General features: G+C 44.8%; 1 protein-coding gene across 5 annotated transcripts in view; it reads right to left on the bottom strand.

Annotated features, from left to right (window-relative positions):
- ppp2r5ca (protein phosphatase 2, regulatory subunit B', gamma a) overlaps positions 1–17,714 on the bottom strand; it is a 25,826-nt gene extending 8,112 nt beyond the window's left edge. For 2 of the 5 annotated variants that reach the window (XM_019888348.1, XM_019888351.1), the window contains exons 1-2: positions 15,944–15,966; positions 2,042–2,241 (exon numbers count right to left, since the gene is read on the bottom strand). In XM_019888348.1, the coding sequence (XP_019743907.1) occupies positions 2,042–2,110 (69 nt within the window). In that variant the 5' untranslated portion in view covers positions 2,111–2,241; positions 15,944–15,966. Of the gene's footprint in view, positions 1–2,041; positions 2,242–9,007; positions 9,200–15,943; positions 16,095–17,440; positions 17,504–17,609 lie in introns of those variants that run through there. The other 3 variants (XM_019888347.1, XM_019888349.1, XM_019888352.1) reach the window with 3 other exon arrangements.
- Between the last annotated feature and the right edge of the window lie 1,732 nt (positions 17,715–19,446).

Raw genomic sequence — 19,446 nt, 5'->3', positions numbered from 1 at the left:
GGTGGTGGAAACAAAAAAAAAAAAAAAAAAAAAAAAAAAAAAAAAAAAAAAAACCCTGATATTTTGAGGATGGAGTCAGGCCTCTTCCAAGTCTGGATTAAAAAATGTATCCGTATCAGATCTTTGCTAATGCAGCGTAAGCACACATCTGAAATAATCCAACAACGCAAGCTTGCTGAAAGTCAACAAAATACAATTGGTGACACATAACGCAAACATTTTCAAACACCACCCATACACTGAGCAAAAGCACCGACTATGAAATATGGTGCGCATATGCTACGTGCTACAGACGCGTCAATCTTCAAATAACTGCAGAAGGCCGCCGCTCATTAACAAAACAACGCTGTAACATTAGGCCAGACGGATGAGGAGCAGAAAACAACCGGCCTCTAGAAAGAGTAAATGTACAAACCCTTTATCTTCTCATCTATCAGTCAAAAGTCGATTTTATTTATAAGCTCCTGGAACTGTGGGCTGCAAGGGGTTTGGCTGATAATAATGCGTGCGTGTGTGCGGTAATGTGGCCTCTCGCATGTCAACTGACTCCCCTGTGGGCTGCTGTAGCCGACTGGGCAATCATGGGACAGTGCAGGTGGTCCACTGAGACACTCTAAGCCTTGTTCGACAGGACTGCAAGGTATATAGGCTTGTTGTGGCGGCGCTACACGTCAGACCGGCAAAGATGCGTGAAGTGATAATGGAAATTGAAAGGTCTACACAAGACTACATGCTAATGTCGGCTTTGGTATCTGAAATTTCTTTAGACTGGCTGTGGAAAAGCCGTCATAAGGACGACGGGCAACAGACAGCTGCTTATGCTCCAAATGTCAACTTCGGCACTTCCTTTGTGAGCAGGGAAATCCCTGTGTTGGAAACACTAGCTAATAATCAGAGCGCATCATTACAACCGCTCTGCAAGAGACAAGAAACGTTTTTCTGACATCAATTATCATAGTGAGAACAGGAAATATTTGACGAGCCTGCGGTTTGTTAAATTCTCCCACTTAGAAACATATAGGCTACGCATGCCCACATAAACACATGCACATTTCACTGGAGTCAGGACAAAACCTTGTACTTCCAAAATACTGTAGTACTTTAAAGACCCCAAACAGCATCTTTGTTCAACCAATAACATTCCATCAACAAAGAGAGAAATCCATTTTCAACATTTTAGATTGGTCACTGATTTGTAAAAATAATTACCACTCCGTGTGGACTGAGCAAGAGTATAGATTTTTGTATTGTACCAGATTGTGACTTATGAGGTTCCAGCATGGCACAGAAAAAAAAAAATATAGGCCACTTTGAAGGAGTTTGCATTTTTGTTTTTTACTTAAAAAAAAAAAAAAGAAAAGAAAAGAAAAATCCACGACAAGCAATTTTACCAGAAAATACCGTGCTCATAACAGAGTACTTGACCAGGTTGCCAAGCAATCAACACACTGCACACGTGGGACAGCAAATACCCCCCCAAATTTCTAACTTTATTCCCATCATTACAATGACAGTATTGCTTGAGACCGGCACTTCAACTGCAAGTCCCATCAGCATGTGGAAATGCTGCGCACAGGTGCAGAAAAAAAAAAAAAAAAAAAAAAAGCTGATCCCTTTTTCACCATTTAATAAAATATAATGTAGATGTTGAGCTGCCCGTGCCTAGTTGGGACAAGGTGGAAATTGCAAACCGAGCTGGGTGCCTTGAAATGACGCAAGAGCCTCTGGATGCAAGTTTTGAACTGCTATAGCCGTTGCATTTTGCATTTGTGTGTTAGTGCGTTTGACTGTCCCATTCAATAAACGGCCAAAAGTGTCGACCAAGTTTCCACCCCCCTCACCCACATCTTAATTTACCATCCAATTATGGCTTTGTGCACACTGCTATTAGAAGGTTAATTAAATTGATGTCACGTAAACTAAAACTTAGCCAAGCAGCCCGCCAGCCCCTATTCTATGACCGACTTTCACCCGCATCATCGTCTTTGGACACAGACAGACCCTTCCGAACTCTGCCCAAACAGCCAGGCGCTCCACTGACCATGTGAACCACCTCCGGGTAGATGGGCTCTGTGATGACATTCCTATTATGGGTGATGTACTCCACCATCTCGCTCAGTGCCGCCCGCTTCACCTCCTTCCATTTCAGGTCACTCAGCGGGTCGGACAGGAAGTCAAAGAGGACGCAGCACTGCCGCAGCTTCTGGATGAATAGCTTCTCTTGCTCCGCGGGGGCCACGTCTGCGGGAACAGCCAGCAGGCAGGAGAACAGGGTCAAACATGGCATCTCGAGCGACACCTGATAAACGAAGCAGTTGGGAATATGGGACGAGGGGACGCCATGTTTTAGCGAGAAGGAGGGTGAGCTCAAGGGGAGGACGGGGTAGGACCAACTAGAACGAATACGGAACACAGCGACTGAATGAGAGAGAGATGCGAGCTGGCAAATAAGTCGTGAAGACTCAAGTGTCGGGACTATTCGAAACCCAGAGCAGGCAAGTGGACGTTAAGAAGAGAGATGTGAGGACGAGGGATTTGGGAAGTGGGTGAACGGTCACGGCCCAGATGCGCGTAGCACGAGACAAAGGAAAAAAAAAAATGGTGGTCGCTATTATTGGTACGTGGTTGTTACAGAACTTCCTGTTTCGCTTCATTTCCATGTGTAAACAAACGAGCAGAGGAAATGACACAAGGGACACGGTCGTTTATTAAATGAGTCAACAAGTGCAAGGCAGAGTCGTGTTCTAATTGTTCTTTTTTCCAATGGCTCTTATACTGCCACCTGTATGATACTACCTACGTTATAGGATTATAGTTCTAGGGTATTTCACAATTTACAAAAAAAAAAAAAAAAACAACAACTCACAGTCGATCAAAAAACGGAACTGAAAAATGTAATTAGCCACAGTAAATTCATGATTTAACATGGGGGCAAGTAGTTCTTCACAAAAGGGTCAGATGGCTTTATCCTAAACATTCAAGGGGTGGGGTCGGGGGTGACTATACAGAAACAAGAATTTTAGAAGGTGGCAAAATACTTTTTCAAAGAAAGCAGTGTACATTAAAACCTGTGTTGTTGCACTTGAAAGGGCTCAAAAGAATGCTACGGCTCCAATTTCACACAACGCTAGCTAGCGTCGCTCATTTAGATGGACAAGAGAGCAAGTATCCGGTGTCACCGAATCCCAAAAAAACGCAGCCTCTCAATGTACTTTACAGAGAGTTGTGGACAAAAGTATTGAGACAGCATTTGAGTTCAACTCGTGTCCAATTAAACGGGTTTGTTAGCGCGGCAATTCGAGAAGGTTGGTGCGTGGAGGGAGACCATTTTGTGGCACGCCTCTTTGGGGAATAAGGGAGATTGCCAAATCATCAAGTTGTAAAACAAGCGAGGCTATCTTGTGATTCCAAGCAGTGTACAAACATGCCTCTGAGGAATGAAAGGGACACTTTAGACCGACCATCAGTTCGAAAGTTTGGGATTTCATGATGACAAGACACCAACACGCGATTTCCCTCATTCACGACAACAGCGGGCCTCAAAATGTCGTTTTTGCAAGGCATTAAGTAGTCTAATTATGTCATTTAAAAAAAAAAAAAAAAAGTCAGGGCACTCGCATCTCAAGACACCAATGTATGTCCAAAATTGACATCCAAGTCTGATTCCGTTCTGCATCGCTCCTGCGTTTACATAATTCCTATCTGACTGCGGAATAAACTTTGAGCAGTCGCCAAAATACTTTTCGGCACGTTGTGTAACAGACAGAGACTCTGAATGGTGATCACAACATCGACAGGAACCACAATGTGACTTCTATTAATGTAACCCCCATTTGAGCGCTGTGGGGGAGGGCATGTGCGAACACAGACAGACTAGTTTGTCACGGAGAACAGAGCAGAATTACACCGACTGTCTGTTCAAAACAAAAGACGCCAATAAATCACCAGTCACATTGGAACCGCTTTTGCTTGGGTGTGGCTGAAATTAGAATCTCTTACCGTCAAAGTAAAGAACCGACAGATACGATATTTACGCACTTCGGTAAGGGGGACAGAACGTTAGAGGTTTGCGAGCATAAGAGAGAGCAACTTGTGATTGCATCCGGGATTTGTGCAGCTTTGCAGGCAAACGTTTGCAACACAAGCAGCATTAACACAACCACTGCTGCAAGGTGAAGGCCTTCTTGTATGCAACACTGTTAGAAATGCACAAAGGGCCACCACAACATGGCTCAGCAGCCGTACGATTCACTATTACGCTTATATGCTGTTTCCCTTCACTGAGTCTGTCCCACCTTGAGGTAATATTTGTTTTTTTCTTCTTCTTTGAAAAAAATTTAATGGCTCACCTTTTGAATGTCGGATGCAAGTGGCGAAGCAGTTTTGATGGCTTCATTAACTCATTTGTGAGCCTGCCACAATATATTACGGGTTGTGCTTGCCAGTGAACTAGCAATAAACCCGGACCTGATGTGCGTCTGCCCATTCTGAAGCTTCTCCCTATTATTCAGCCCGTTTCTGAAAATGCTCTCCAGTGTTTTTTTTAAATACCCATTTTTGCTAGTTTATTGTGTTGTTCTTTTCCTTTATCGTGACCAAGATTTTGGTAGAGAGACAATTTAAAAAAAAAAAAGTGGGGTGGGGGATTACATTGAAGTTGAGCAAGCAATGAAAGCAGCCAAACTGAGGAGACATTGTCTCTCTTGGACTACGTTCACACTGAAGGTCTTAAAGCTCAATTCAGATTTTTGGATGGAATCCGATTTTTTTGGGGTGTGTAATTGTTCACATTTCATATTAATTGCTACCTAAATTCGTCTGCCGTGTGAACCTAATACTGCACATGAAATACCTATATCGCGATATACTTTTCAGTCATATCGCCCAGCCCCAACGGCGACTGAAAATGATGTCACGACATTGCCGCACGGAGCGCAGATTGGACTTTTGATAATACATAGGGGCGGCGCGGTGGGTCCACTGGTTAGCACAGCGCAGAGGTGCAGGCTTTGATTCCATCTCTAGCCTTCCTGTGTGCAGTTTCCATGTTCTCCTCATGCCTGCGTGGGTTTTCTCCGGGTACTCCGGTTTTCTCCCACATTCCAAAAGCATGCATGGCAGTTTAATGGAATACTCAAAATTGTCCCTAGGTGTGACTGTGAGCATGAATCGTCATTACAGAAATACAGAAAGTACAGAAATAAATAAATGCATACATAGGATTTGCATCGCATTTGCCTGCAGTTTGATTGTAGCCTTACATTCACAGGTGGCAAGTTTTGTCCGTCCAAGTGGTTGATCAAGGGTCATATTCCCATTTCACTTCGAACACTACTCAAAGAGAGGTGATTTACCAAGAACAAAACAAGCGTACCTTTTCACAGTACAATTCGCAAAAGAACATGTCAAAAACATTGCTTGTATGCAAGGGTCATAATGATTGAGACAGACACAAAAGGCAGCGGCGGCTTGTGTGGCTCAATAGAATGTAATCAATAATCGCCCTGGGTTGCAGCTGAGGCCGCGTTGCAGAGTACAGTGGCGCCTTTCAAACTCGACCGAGTCCTTTGTACAAAGTGTGAGAGGGCATGTCTGGCATTGCTGCGCCCAAAGAATGAAATGTTCACACGTGAGCGGGACTGTCAAAAGGGTTCCAGGAAGGAATGGAGGGATTTAAAAAGAATCACCATTTCAAGTCTGTCCCCCTCCCCCAATTATTAACCCGCATCAACTGCCGCAGATGCATATTTTTTTCCGAAAATAAGTATTTTCAATCAGAAACCAGTCCTACATTGAGCATTTTTAGGGCCACTATGGCCGCTTTCAATTGACTCCAAACAGTCATTTCACAAGTGGCAAGGCTTTGCTTTGATGTTGGAGACCCCTCAATCAAGTGAATGGGAATGGGAAAAATTTCCCTGCCGTGCGATACTTTTTTACTCCAAAATGTCAATATTTCATTCAATAGCTCATCTGAAATGATAAATATGCTTCCGTGTTGTTGTAAAACACTATTATGTTTATTGTATAGACTATATTTTTATAACTTTGGTGACGGTCTCTGTCTCACTGTTGTAAAACACTATTATGTTTATTGTATAGACTATTTTTATAACTTTGGTGACGGCCGGCTCTGTCTCACCGGTGTAAAATTAGAAAGTGGGCATTTGCAGCGTCGTTCCTCACTGCACTTCCTGTCAGTCAATCAGATGACAGTGATAACACATTCGCAAACGGCCTGTACTTTTGAACGACCTCTGAGATGGTTTTGAGGTGGTTCTATAGCAACCGCTGCAGCTATCTCATGCCCTTTTCTTATCAAGAGTGGTACAGGTGATGCAAGGAGCACATTCCTCGGTTGAAAAGTTTCCAACAGGGCTGCACAACATACCGAAAAAAATATTATCATTGCGCTAATAGCCTGTCCAATATACGCATTGCAAAGATGTGCAATAAGTTTCTTACAGAATTGTATTCTTATATGCAACCTTAAATGAGAAACGCCTTCCAAAGGATGAAGAGTATCGAGGCGAATGACAATTAGTTTGCTAAGGATACACTGAGCTTGCTTATTTCACCACATGGGAAAAAATATAAAATAAAAAAAACATGCTTGCATTTACATAACAAAAATGTCATTTCTTTAGATACACATTAAATATTGTAATAATATCACTATATTCAACATCCATATCGGATGTTTTTCCAATATTGTGCAGCCCTAGTTCAATATGCTGAAAAAAATTCAGCTTCTGCTACAAAGTGTATAAATGGTGAAAATGATTCTTTCATGTTGTTCGTTTCTTAGTGGGGATTAAAGATGGCAGTCTTTTTTAATAAACAAGTCACCATAGGGACCAGGAACGTAACTAAATCGACCTTGCTCTTGTAAATTAGCTCCTCTCTGTTTGCAGGAATGTTGTTAACCAGTCCCTTCAGGAATATTCAAAGCCGCAAATGAGACAATTCACACAAATTCGAGCAACGCCTGTGAATTACGCACAATTGTAATTTCATCCAAGAACAGCAACTTTTAACGGCTTAGACCAATCATCCAAGCTTTCTGCAGGTTTCACTAATCACAGCAGTCCTCTGCGCAAACTTAACACTGTGGTGCCAAATTCACATCCTGATTTTTGGCGTGAAGCAGCAGGCGCACGCAACTTCAACGTCTCCTCCGCCGACACAAGAATTCACCTTAAGACAGCGCAAAACACTTTTCTGAAAACCATCTCCTTCTACCATCGAATGCAAGTGATCGAAGCATGCGCACCCGTTGCTGTGAATTTAGGCATGTATGCGAGGGATCCTGATGTGACTTTCAAAAACATACAGTAGTTACGTGCCAGTCACTTCAAATGTGCCATGAACTAGGATTTATCTGATTGTTCTTGTGTTTATGATGTACGAGTAACCTTGAAATAAAATGTTACAGAGAAGGGGGACACCAGCGTGAGAAATGTCTCTGAGTGAGGCAGAGGAAAGAGAAATAAAATAGGTAGTGGTTATTTTGCCGGCAACTCTCGCGCTTGTGTTATTTTGCCATGCACGGCTCTGACTGGTCAATAGTCGGGGTTTCCACATCAACTTGCTTCCGATTCCAGCTGTGGCTGTTAGGAAAATCGATGTCCAGTAATTTTGTGGTTTCTAATCATAACCCTTTTTTCAAAATCTTGAACTTTTAACTCTAACCCCAACCTCATTGTTTTAAATATTAAATGTTACCTCTTTTTATTTTTAAGCCTATATTTATCCTTCCCCTAACCTTTTTGTGTTTCACTAGCTACATTGAACATGATCAACAGTTTAATTTTTCAAGAAACATGTGAAACAAAACGGCTCATTTACAACTCCTGACTGGCTGAAAGAAATTGTAAACAAAATTTAAAAACAAATAAAATAACGTTCAGAGGGGAATTTGAATCTGTGACGCGCTGGAATAAAGCATCACTTGCGGGGGGCGACCACTCTACCCACTCCACCACGAGCCGGCACACTTGTGCAGAATTTGTACCTGGAGTTCTCACGCGATAGGTGGCAAGTTGGTCACGTTTTTGTCCATCTCAGGTGGCGGCTATTTTGTCATTTTCTGTCTACTGAAGATCAAATTACAGTTGAACACAAGAAAATTTGGCCACTCCAAGAGAGAGAAAAATAAGTGGATTTTGCTGCCTAATTTTATGCCAGGACCGCAATATGAATCAGAATTCCATGTCTGGACTACTGGGGTGCATAGAACATTTTGTCAAGGAAATGTTAACTTCCCCTTGAGTTCAAAAATTGCAGTATGTCAAAATTTGGAGTTTTATGCTGCCACATAATCAGGTATTTGGGGGCACAACATTCATAAGTCCAGTTTGTCGATGGGTCAAAGTACACAAAATTCGTGTGACTTCCTCCTCAACAAATTAATCGCAGAATTTGTTTCTCGCTCATCCATTTCTCTGTCCAGTATCTTGCACTAATTCAAGGCAAATAATTGGCACACTTGATTCATTTGACACTTATGAGTTTGAGAAATGTCTTTGAAGATGAGTGCCCTTGAAATCCTCTGAAGGGGAAAGCAAGCACGAACGGACATACGCAAAATCTTAACTCCTGAGAATTCATAACTTGTAAACAGAAAACCAGCTAAGATTCTTTTTTTTTTTTTTTAAGTCACCAACATGTCAACTGGAGCCCGTCTTGGGTCTCAAACATCACTTCCGTTCGCGTCACTGGTCGTCGCTGGGGGATGGGCAACACAGTGTGGCTAGCTCGTTAGCCAGCAAGTAAAAACGAGCATTTAACGTACCCGCGTCACCGACAAAACGTGAAAGGCAGACGGTTAGCGGCCCCGCGCTTGCTGATGAGTACACCGGGCCTGATTTTACGCAGCTAAACGCGCTAGTGCCAAACTGCGAGTGGTGGAGGAAAAGCTGAGCACAGCAACACACGCACACACACATACACCTTTCTCCCTTAATTCCCCGCGACAACACAAGAGGAATCATTTGCCCGTACATACCTCTGAAGTGCATCAGGGCCACCGGCTGAAAAGGCCCGTTGGAATTTGGCGCATCCACAACCATTCTGTCTGCAGATTTATTGCATGTCAACATGTAAACCTCAACCAGGAAGGCGATCCACTCAGGGTGAGAGGCCAGCCTCCATTTTAGCACAAAGCAGATCAGAAAATGAAGCTGCCTGCCGCTGGAGGGAACTGGCTACTTTGTGACGTCACAAAATAGGACAGCGCCCATTGGCTGATTTCGGATCGTTTCGACGCAATAGCGAAGAGCGCTCCCATAAACTGAGAAGGCGATTGGCTGAGACGAGCCAAAGGGGCGATATGTTCTGGATTTTTTTCTTCTTCTTTGCCTTGGCTCCGCCCCTCAGTTACTTGTCTCTGGTGACGCTGCCTGGCCCAGGCAGCCAGGCATTTGCACACATTAAAGAGCGGAATCGATTTGTGTGTATTCCACACTTTGCTCCATTTGGATGGATGTCTGTATCATTTGGTGAAGGATTTGCATCTGAAAATTACTGGCTGTCAGCGTATTGAAAGCGAGTCTTTAAAAATGTTTTCCTTATGTTCTTCTGGGGACGGGAAGATATCCAAAAGTCATATTATCACGATATGAACCTCACGATATGGTAACTATCACAATATTGTCGGGAGGTTGGCAATATGAAAAGTCTCATGATACTGTATAAAAATGACAATATTGTAAAAAAAAAATCATGATATTGAAAGAAAAAAAAGCACAATACTTTGTTTTGTACAAAATAACAGCGTGACAAAGAAATACGCTTAGCCAGTCATTTTCATGTCATGTGTTCCTATTGGCCCAGTGGCGCAAGTAATTTGTTTGGTTGAAGCGGGTGAAAATTAATGTTTTTTTTTTTTTCACAGAGATGTGCTGATTTTAATATTGTAACATGACAACGACAATCTTGTGGCAATTTTACCATTGTGATTGTGATATCGTCATTGTTACATCCCTAGTCATTCTGCTGAGTTCGACACAGTGGAGGGGTGGGGGAATTTGGTACCTGGGTCTTCAGTAGGGACTCAATCTAACATCCATCCATCCATTTTCTGAACCGCTTTATCCTCACAAGGGTCGCGGGGGGTGGTGTTGGAGTCTATCCCAGCTGTCTTCGGGAAGTAGGCGGGGAACAAACACCCTGAACCGGTTGCCAGCCAATCGCAGTGCACAAAGAGACGAACAACCATCCGCGCTCACACTCACTGCATGTTTTTGGAATGTGGGAGGAAACCGGAGTACCCGGAGAAAACCCACGCAGGCCCGGGGAGAACATGCAAACTGCACACAGGAAGGCTGGAGCCGGGATCGAACCTACGACTAACCACTGGCCCACCGGGCCGCCTCAATCTGACATGGTAGCCGAAACCATCAACCAAACCAGCACCTGTGGAGACTACCCTGGACCGACACCATGTACCCAAGAACATCAAGGACCTCATCCTGAATTACTATGGGAACTTCTGACTCAAGATTTACAGGCATTACATCAGATTGGCATAGGCTCAAAAAGGGCATTATAACTGGGTGCACAATCTCAGTTAGCCTCTTTGCCCTAGCCATGAACATGGTAGTCAAGGCAGCTGAAACGGAGTGCAGGTGGACACAGTGGCAACGGGTCACGCTGGGCTTGGAACCTTTCCCCAAGAAGGCACATGGCAAGGACAACGCCAGCTAGTCCTGAAGGAGGTGCGCGCAGTCCACGTCACAACAACTTCATTGAGGCCAGACATCGTGCCGACATCAGTATTTTCAAGATGGGTGCTATTGATAGAACCAACAGTTCGGCTCGCACGGAGGAGGAGAATGAGCGGAAGTGGTCAAAGTACCAGAACCTAGTCGAGCAGTACCAAGAGGAGGCTGGAAGACATGCTGTGAGCACATTGAAGCCCATCAAGGCCACCATGGAGGCAGCAGAGAGAGCCTCTAGATCAGGGGTCCCCAACCGCCGGTCCGCGGACCGGCGGGGGGGGGCCCCCCCCCCGCCGGTCCGCGGACCGGCGGGGGGGGGCCCCCCCCCCGCCGGTCCGCGGACCGGCGGGGGGGGGCCCCCCCCCCGCCGGTCCGCGGACCGGCGGGGGGGGGCCCCCCCCCCGCCGGTCCGCGGACCGGCGGGGGGGGGCCCCCCCCCCGCCGGTCCGCGGACCGGCGGGGGGGGGCCCCCCCCCCGCCGGTCCGCGGACCGGCGGGGGGGGGCCCCCCCCCCGCCGGTCCGCGGACCGGCGGGGGGGGGCCCCCCCCCCGCCGGTCCGCGGACCGGCGGGGGGGGGCCCCCCCCCCGCCGGTCCGCGGACCGGCGGGGGGGGGCCCCCCCCCCGCCGGTCCGCGGACCGGCGGGGGGGGGCCCCCCCCCCGCCGGTCCGCGGACCGGCGGGGGGGGGCCCCCCCCCCGCCGGTCCGCGGACCGGCGGGGGGGGGCCCCCCCCCCGCCGGTCCGCGGACCGGCGGGGGGGGGCCCCCCCCCCGCCGGTCCGCGGACCGGCGGGGGGGGGCCCCCCCCCCGCCGGTCCGCGGACCGGCGGGGGGGGGCCCCCCCCCCGCCGGTCCGCGGACCGGCGGGGGGGGGCCCCCCCCCCGCCGGTCCGCGGACCGGCGGGGGGGGGCCCCCCCCCCGCCGGTCCGCGGACCGGCGGTTGGGGACCCCTGCTCTAGATGGCTCTGGATCAGGAGGAGTGATCTGTGGGCCAGTGCCACTGGGAGACAATCCAGGGTCTGATCAACACTGGCTGGGTCTATACGCATTTGATTTTATTTCTGGTGTTACACCTCATAAGTTGTATAGTCAAGTGTTTCAGTGACGTTGCGTTATGCTACATTGGTGATACAGCATTTACTGTTGGTTGTTTAACGTGTCAATTACGCGTGTCAGTGCTGCGCAAGTCGAGTCTAGGATAATCAAAAATATGTACTGAAGGCTAACAATATTTGGCCCCCCACATGTATTTGATCTGCCCCACTTAAACTATAATACTGAACACCGAGAGTGCTGCCTTTGACATTCATAAAGACAGTGCTCACATTGTACTGATCGGCCAGGCACTTTCCTACTATTTCTAGTTTCGTTGTTAGTTTGTTTTAGTTAGTCTTCTCGACAGTGTTTGGTTTAACTCCAAGTTGTACTACTTTGGACATATTTGACTTGGGAGGTTTCACTGTAGTGGAAAGAGAAAGAGGGGATGAGAGTCCAAGTGCATCTATGCAGTTCTGTCCTCTCTGCAATGCTCCAAAGCTCCTCAAAGAGCGACTACTTGTTCTACATTCCACAGCCATGACAACAGGCAACAGTGTTTTGAAAGCTGCCACTTACTGTTTGATTGGATCAGCTCAGAGTAGAATCCGCCAAGGCCATTTTAGACTTGACTTATTGTGCACTGGATAGAGAATTCCCCACCCAGGGTGAAGAAGACGACAATACTTTCTGTCTCTTCAACAAATTCAATGAACCCCCCCCCAAAAAAAAGAAACCCACAATGCTGATCCAACTACTTGCTTGTGACAATCCAAAAATAAACAAATCAGTGGCTCTCTTTTTACACCAATTACCATCTAAAACAAATACTTGGCTCTCCATAGCACCATCATAAGCAACACTAAAATGTACAAGCTAGGAGGCTCATGTGTTCATCAAAAACAACAAATTTATTCACAAAAAGTATATTTAATATTTTTGTAAGCCACTCTCACATTAGGCGCAGTTTCAACATAAATGCTGCACTAATATACACTGAAAATAATGTGTTGTATTTTATCCTGTCAATTCAACACTCTTTTTCAGTGTGACTAGGTCATGTATTGTGATTATATTTCATGTTTAAAATGAATTTTATTTCAAATTAAAAAAAAAAACATAGTCCATAATTTGCACTTCTACCTAGAAACAGAGCGTGGCAGCAGAGTCTGTAGTTGCCGATGAACCATCAGTCATTCAGGGTCATGAAACATGCAGTGTTGACCTACTGACTTGTTTGGTCGTCGCAGAATGCTACACTCAAACCACTCAATGCATTACAATACTGTGTGATAACATTAGAAAGAGAAAACATGATTGCTTAGCTGCGCTCACGCCTAGTGACAATTTTGAGTGTTCAAGCAGCCTGTCATGCATGTTTTTGGCATGTGGGAGGAAACCGGAGGACCCGGAGAAAACCCACGCAGGCACGAGGAGAACATGCAAACTCCACACAGGAAAGCCGAAGCTGGAATTGAACCCGGTACCTCTGCACTGTGAGGTCGACACGGGAACCACTGGACCACCGGGCTGCCCTAATATGAAACCAATGCAACTAATCATGACAAGCGGCTAACAAGAATCTGGTGAGTCTAACATTGAGACTGAAGACGAAGGGAAAATTACTGTGACGTCAACAGCAAATAGAAACAAAATCCGTAACAACCATAATAATGAATCATTTTTTTAATGAAAAAAGGAGTTAAAATATGTTATATGTCTCAAGCATGACGGCAAAAATCGAAGCTATTCCTAAAGACAAGATATTAGTTGCAACATTGTAAGTGGGCTTTCGGCACGACTTTTCTCCACCTTTTCTCCACCGCCGACTGCTGACGCCAAGTAGTTCTTGTGTTGTCACGAGTGTTATTTGTGACCACACTCAAGGATTTTCCTCCTCATGAATGTGTTGTTGTTATTTTTCCAGACCATGGATTTAAAGGTCAGGGAAACTGCTTATTTAAGTCCCCCCTTTTCACAAATGGTGAGTGTGCTTTTACAACTAAACATGGAGTTGTTTGCCAAGTTGTTGATCTTTGCTTATCTCACTCATACATTCAAAGATTTTTTTATTATTTTTATAAATGAAGCAAATATTGTGCATATTAAGAAATAACTTATTATATTAAATCAATGATTTAAATATATGTTTAAAATTAAATGTTTTGGATAAAATACAAAAAAGATTTGAATGAAATCAATTAAAGATGAAACAGTGGTGGGGGTGGCTCACTGTCACAAGTTGGACCAAAAGTCCTTTGGAGTACACAACACGTATTCTTCCCGAGCCTCCTTTGAGTACAAAAGTACAAAAAAACCAAGAGTGCAAGTTTACAGGAAACCACTTAGGCCACATCCGTGTAATGCTGTGTGGAAACAAAGAAGCCATGAAAAATAGATGTAAACTGCCAAACCTCAACCTGATTGTCTTGCCTCGGAATTGGCACCAATACCATAAGCACAAATTGAGGAAATCAATACCGTAAATGAAAACGCTGGCGTGCTTGCTAACCAGTGGTATTATTTATATCACAAAATGCTTCTGGGCCGTCATGGATGCTCCCTTTAGGTCGGACACGACGACCACATGTGTCCTCAACTTACATCAAGCCAGACTCAGCATTATCTTGCAATCTCGTGAGCCTTGTGATGGAAATATCTGATCTGCTCTTGAGATGCAGCTGATTGCACATCATTTGCATCACAAATAAAGCCAGTGGGCAGCAGCCTATCAATTATGTAGTGCGACCTCAAGGTTAAAAAGGTGGTTATGAGGATCCACCTGTGCTCTAAATTGTTAATATGATTGCCTCTGTTGATGTCGGCCAAACACGCAATCTCCCCAAAAAGGTCAATAAAGGTCTGCCGAGGAGGGGCATGAAGTATTTGAAACATGAGAAAAGGAGAAAGCGCGTGGATGCCAGGGCCCCCTTGTCCCCACTTTGCGTGCCACTGGTATTTGCATCCACATTTGTTGACAGTGTCATAGAATTATTTCAGAAAAAGGATGAAATTATTATACTTTTCAGAAACTTGAATGTTTTAACTTTGTTCCAATAATGTCTGTACTTATTTATGTGTGTATTTATGTACTTTCTGTCTGTGGTTGATTCACGTTTCTATTTGTTAGCATGTGTGTTGACAGTGAGCTAATCATGACAAATACTCACTAGCTTGAATTTGTATGATAATGTGCATCCTTGAACACAAAAATGTTCATGATATTGTTTGTGTTTTACTTTTGGAATCTTATTTAAGGCTTGTACTCGGCTGTTTATTCTCCAATGTTTATGGCTGTCGTGTAGGTTAGGAGCTAGCTTACGCTGTTTGCATACAGTCTGTTATAGCGACTTGATTTGGTGCAAAGTAGCACACTTCAATGCTCATTTGAGCCAACTATGGCTTTCTATATAAAACACGGCAGTATTCTTCAAAATATTCATCATTTTTTTGTCATTTAAGTGTTCATGTTTTTGTGTTCGTGCATTCTCATGCTATTTTGTATGGAGCATGGAGCTAACCATATACAAGTTTGCCAATGGCCGCTTCCTTTCGGCGCGTCACAGTCTTGTCCAGTGCAGGGAAAAAAGTGCTTTTCCCGCCATCTTGAATATGCGCCCTATGTTTATCCATCCATCCATCCATCCATTTTCTGATTCGATTTATCCTCACAAGGGTCTTGCTGGAGCCTATCCCAGCTGTCTTCGGGCAGTAGGCGGGGGACACCCTGAACTGGTTGCCAGCCAATCGCAGGGCACACAGAGACGAACAACCATCAGCGCTCACACTCACATGAGGGACAATTTTGAGTGTTCAATCAGCCCACCATGCATATTTTTGGAATGTGGGAGGAAACTGGAGTACTCGGAGAAAACCCCACGCAGGCACGGGGAGAACATGCAAACTCCACACAAGGAGGCTGGTGCCGGGATGGAACCCACAACCTCTGAACTCCGAGGTCGACGTGCTAACCACTGGAGCACCGGGCCGTCACCCTATGTTTAATGTCTCGTAAACATGGAGGATACCGTGCATGTTTTCGGAATGTGGAAAGAGACCGGAATTTGTGGAGAAAACCCACCAATGCGCGAGACCCGCAGAACTGTGTGGAACACCTAATATTGGATCCAATGAGACTGTGCAGGTGTCCCTAATGAAGTGACCAGTGAGTGTATCACCAGCATACCTGCGAGTGCATCCAGTTTGTGCAGCTCTCTGTTTGTGCTCAGGGCGAAGCACGAAGAACTGAATCTCTTCTCCCTCCTAGCAGCTGAGTGTGAGCCCGGCTGTTTTACCCTCATCAGCTGAGTGGCGGGAGGTACTTTTTTGTTGGAGGCCTGCAGAAACAAGCAATCAGGGAGAAAGGGCACAAGGTAATTCAATGTTGAGAGGAAGACTGGAGGAGGCGAGGTGATGTGCTTAAGGGTCAAGTTCCGCTCGCCGTCAGATCGGGTTGTTCTCAGCAGGGAGGAATCCAATCGCTGGCTATTGCATCTCTGGGCAGAGTTTGCAATAACCTCGAATGGGCAGGCATATCCAAGGAGCTGACAAAGCTGTCACACGCGTCAAACAGTTGCGCAAGTGATCGGGTCTTAATGACACTCAAGATGACATAGATGCATCCATCCATTCATTTTTGATAGTACTTGTCCTCAGTGGGGTCATGAGGGAGCTGAACCCATCTGATTTTGGGCACTAAATAGGGATTATTTACTCTTGCCTGGTCACCACCCAATCACACAACACATAAGACAAACAACCATTTATAGTTCCATTCACACCTATGGACAATTTAGAGCAGACATTTTGGGTGTTCACAAGGGGGAAACTATTCCAAGGACAATCATAATCATTACACCAAGTAAAAATACTGTAACTAAATGTTGTATCCCTAAATGCCACAAAAAGGTAAAAGTTCCTATTTTTGAGGGAAAAAAAGTAAACATGTTACGATTAGAGGTCCAGTACATTAGAAAGAAGTTAAGTTTATTTTATTTGTTATCATGGCATTTGTAGGTATGTTCTTTTTAAAATGATATATGGCATAATGTCATTTCAAATTACCGGTACATTGTGGCTCCCCAATCTACAACTCGTGCCCCCCACCCCCTTTTCCCATGCCTCCATATCTAGTCTGCAATGACCCAACATTATATTTTTGGTATGTGGGAGGAAGCCAGAGAACGGAGAGAACATAAAAAGTCCACCCAGTACTGCCCTGCAGTATTAGGATGGTGGACAGGGTGGGACTATAAAGTCATAAAATCATGCTGTGATGTCACATGAGAAACTTCCTCAAGGACAAAATGCCATTGAACACATTGACGGCACATTGAATTGTGGCAGCATGAAAATGATTAAATACTTGTTCATGCCAAACTGAAAATGATGAACAATCCGCAGAAGTATGTGGGATGTTTTTCCATCTGATTGTCAGGATTATAGGAACGTGTATCAAAGTGAAGACACAATCCGACAAACAACTTGGAAACCACGTAGGCGAAAACACCCTCAAAAAACAATTGACACTGGTACTGTAGAAGAGGATTTTAATCATAAAACTAATATCTGTGTACTGTGGTTTACTGGCCACAAAAAAGCGTGATGTTCTTAAATGTGTTTGTGGTAATGTGTTTTTTCCTAATGTTAATTCAGAGAAAACAAACAACACAGTGTCACTTACATCATCACCTGCGCGCCCATTTTCACTTGAAGATTTTTTAGTCTTGCCAGACTTTGTGGAATCCTGAATTGAACATACACGCACACACACACGCACACACGCACGAAAGCAACTCGAGTTTAATAAGTTGACAACGAACAAAAACGAGAGAAACAAAAGTGCACTTTACCTTGTCTCTTTTGCTCTTCTGAGGCATAATGGAGGCTGGTGGAGTGTCAACAGGTCACAATTTCCCGACGGACACACTCACTCGGCACACCAGCAAGCACTGGCGTGTGACTGTGTGGCGGCTCCAACGAATGAATGAATATGACGCACCATGTGACTGATCTCGGGCTGGCTACTTCCGCGGAGGCTGCTCGCAGACAACAGTGTGGAGGAACTGCCGTTGAAATGAAGGAGAAGTTATTTATTCTTTGTCAATTAAAAATAGTCTGAACGAACGTGTGGAAGCGGGGCAAGCAGCTCATCGAGGAGTAGCTTGGAAGCGACTTGATAGATTTGCGAGGCCGGTTGCTCCATCTATGGACTGTCGCAAGGGGGCAGTGTTGAATCAGGAGTAATCGAAGTTTTTGAAACAATGTTTGCAAACCAACAAACTACTCTACAACTTTATGGTCAGACACGACCACTCACAATAAATTATATCCCAATGGATATCATCTGGATTATGTTTCCTAATCGCAAAAAAAAAAAAAAAAAGACCAAAAGCAGAATTACATTTCGCAGAGCGTGGTATATCTGCTTCTTCTAGTGGAGCAATGAGCAAATTACAATTCCATCAATTTAGGATTCTCAAACTTTTGGGGTCCGGGGACCCCTTTAATTTGAGACATTTTTCCAAGTACCCCGTCAAACAACATGTGTTATCAATATGAACTATATTCTATGAATGTCTTAACTAAAATATTCATGACATGACAAATTTTGTTTCTGCGTTTCTGCTGTAATGTATCTTCGTCTTGAAGTAGAAATATAACTTTTGCACAGAGTGCAAATGCAAGTTTTCTCTGGCTGCAGGGCACTGTCCTAAATGCATTGGGGAGCACCGGGGCTGCTTCTGAGAGACCCATTGTATTACCACAAGGCCCAATTACTAGACCTGAGTATAACTGTTTGTATCTTGTACACATTTGGCCAAGTTGTAAAAGTCAGGTTGAAATGTTCTAAAGTAGTTTTACCCAAAATGATTGAGTCCCAACTGCTATGCCACCACTGCACCATATGGTGCTATGAGATATCATCAGTTTGTCCAATTAACTGGTCCCAAAAATATATTTCTGTGTCCAGGGTCTCGTGATCTCAAAACGATTCCCATTCCTCTAAAATTGTATCATGTTTGTGAGATTTCCGTTGTTCCTTCCTGGTAGAAGCTGTCCAATTGTATTACGCGTGCACTTCCATAGGGGAGCAGTGTTGTCATGTCGCTCTCTTGACAAGTTAGAGAAGTGATCAGCTTTTGCTTTCTATGGCGAATAATGTCAACTTATAGTGACAGAGAAAATGAATATAGGTACATCTTAAAAACACGGACCGCCTCTATAAAAAGTACATAAGCAACCAAAATGGATGCCTGTTTGGACTAAACATATTGATTTGAGCAATAATAAACCCCCATGTGGTTATTATACAGAGTGGAACCGTTCTCCGTTATGGTTGTTGTGCCGTCCATGGAATCCATCTTTATCTCGCTTCAGCGCCGCAGTTCATCATCACCACAACGTTATTACTCGGTGATATGCTGCCTTTCATTTCCTGGCCCACCAACATCAGTGAAAGCAGCATTGTGCCCCCCCAATGCGTGTACACACGCATTTATGGATGTGTGCATGTGTGTATGCGCATAGCTGGCTGAAGGGAGGCCCAGATGTGAAGCAACAACACAATATGTGCTGTCTTCCAATAAAAGGACATGAAATGAGGTAGACTTGCGCACAGAGTTGTTGTTGAGGTCAGATTTGCGAGCCTCCAATAAATTAGGCCAATATTACTTCATATCGTCTGCT

Source organism: Hippocampus comes, unplaced genomic scaffold (assembly GCF_001891065.2).
Source record: "Hippocampus comes isolate QL1 unplaced genomic scaffold, H_comes_QL1_v1.1 scaffold112, whole genome shotgun sequence".
NCBI classification, from domain to species: domain Eukaryota; kingdom Metazoa; phylum Chordata; class Actinopteri; order Syngnathiformes; family Syngnathidae; genus Hippocampus; species Hippocampus comes.
The sequence above is the reverse complement of the archived record's forward strand: the minus strand, read 5'-3'. Positions and strand labels throughout refer to the sequence as shown.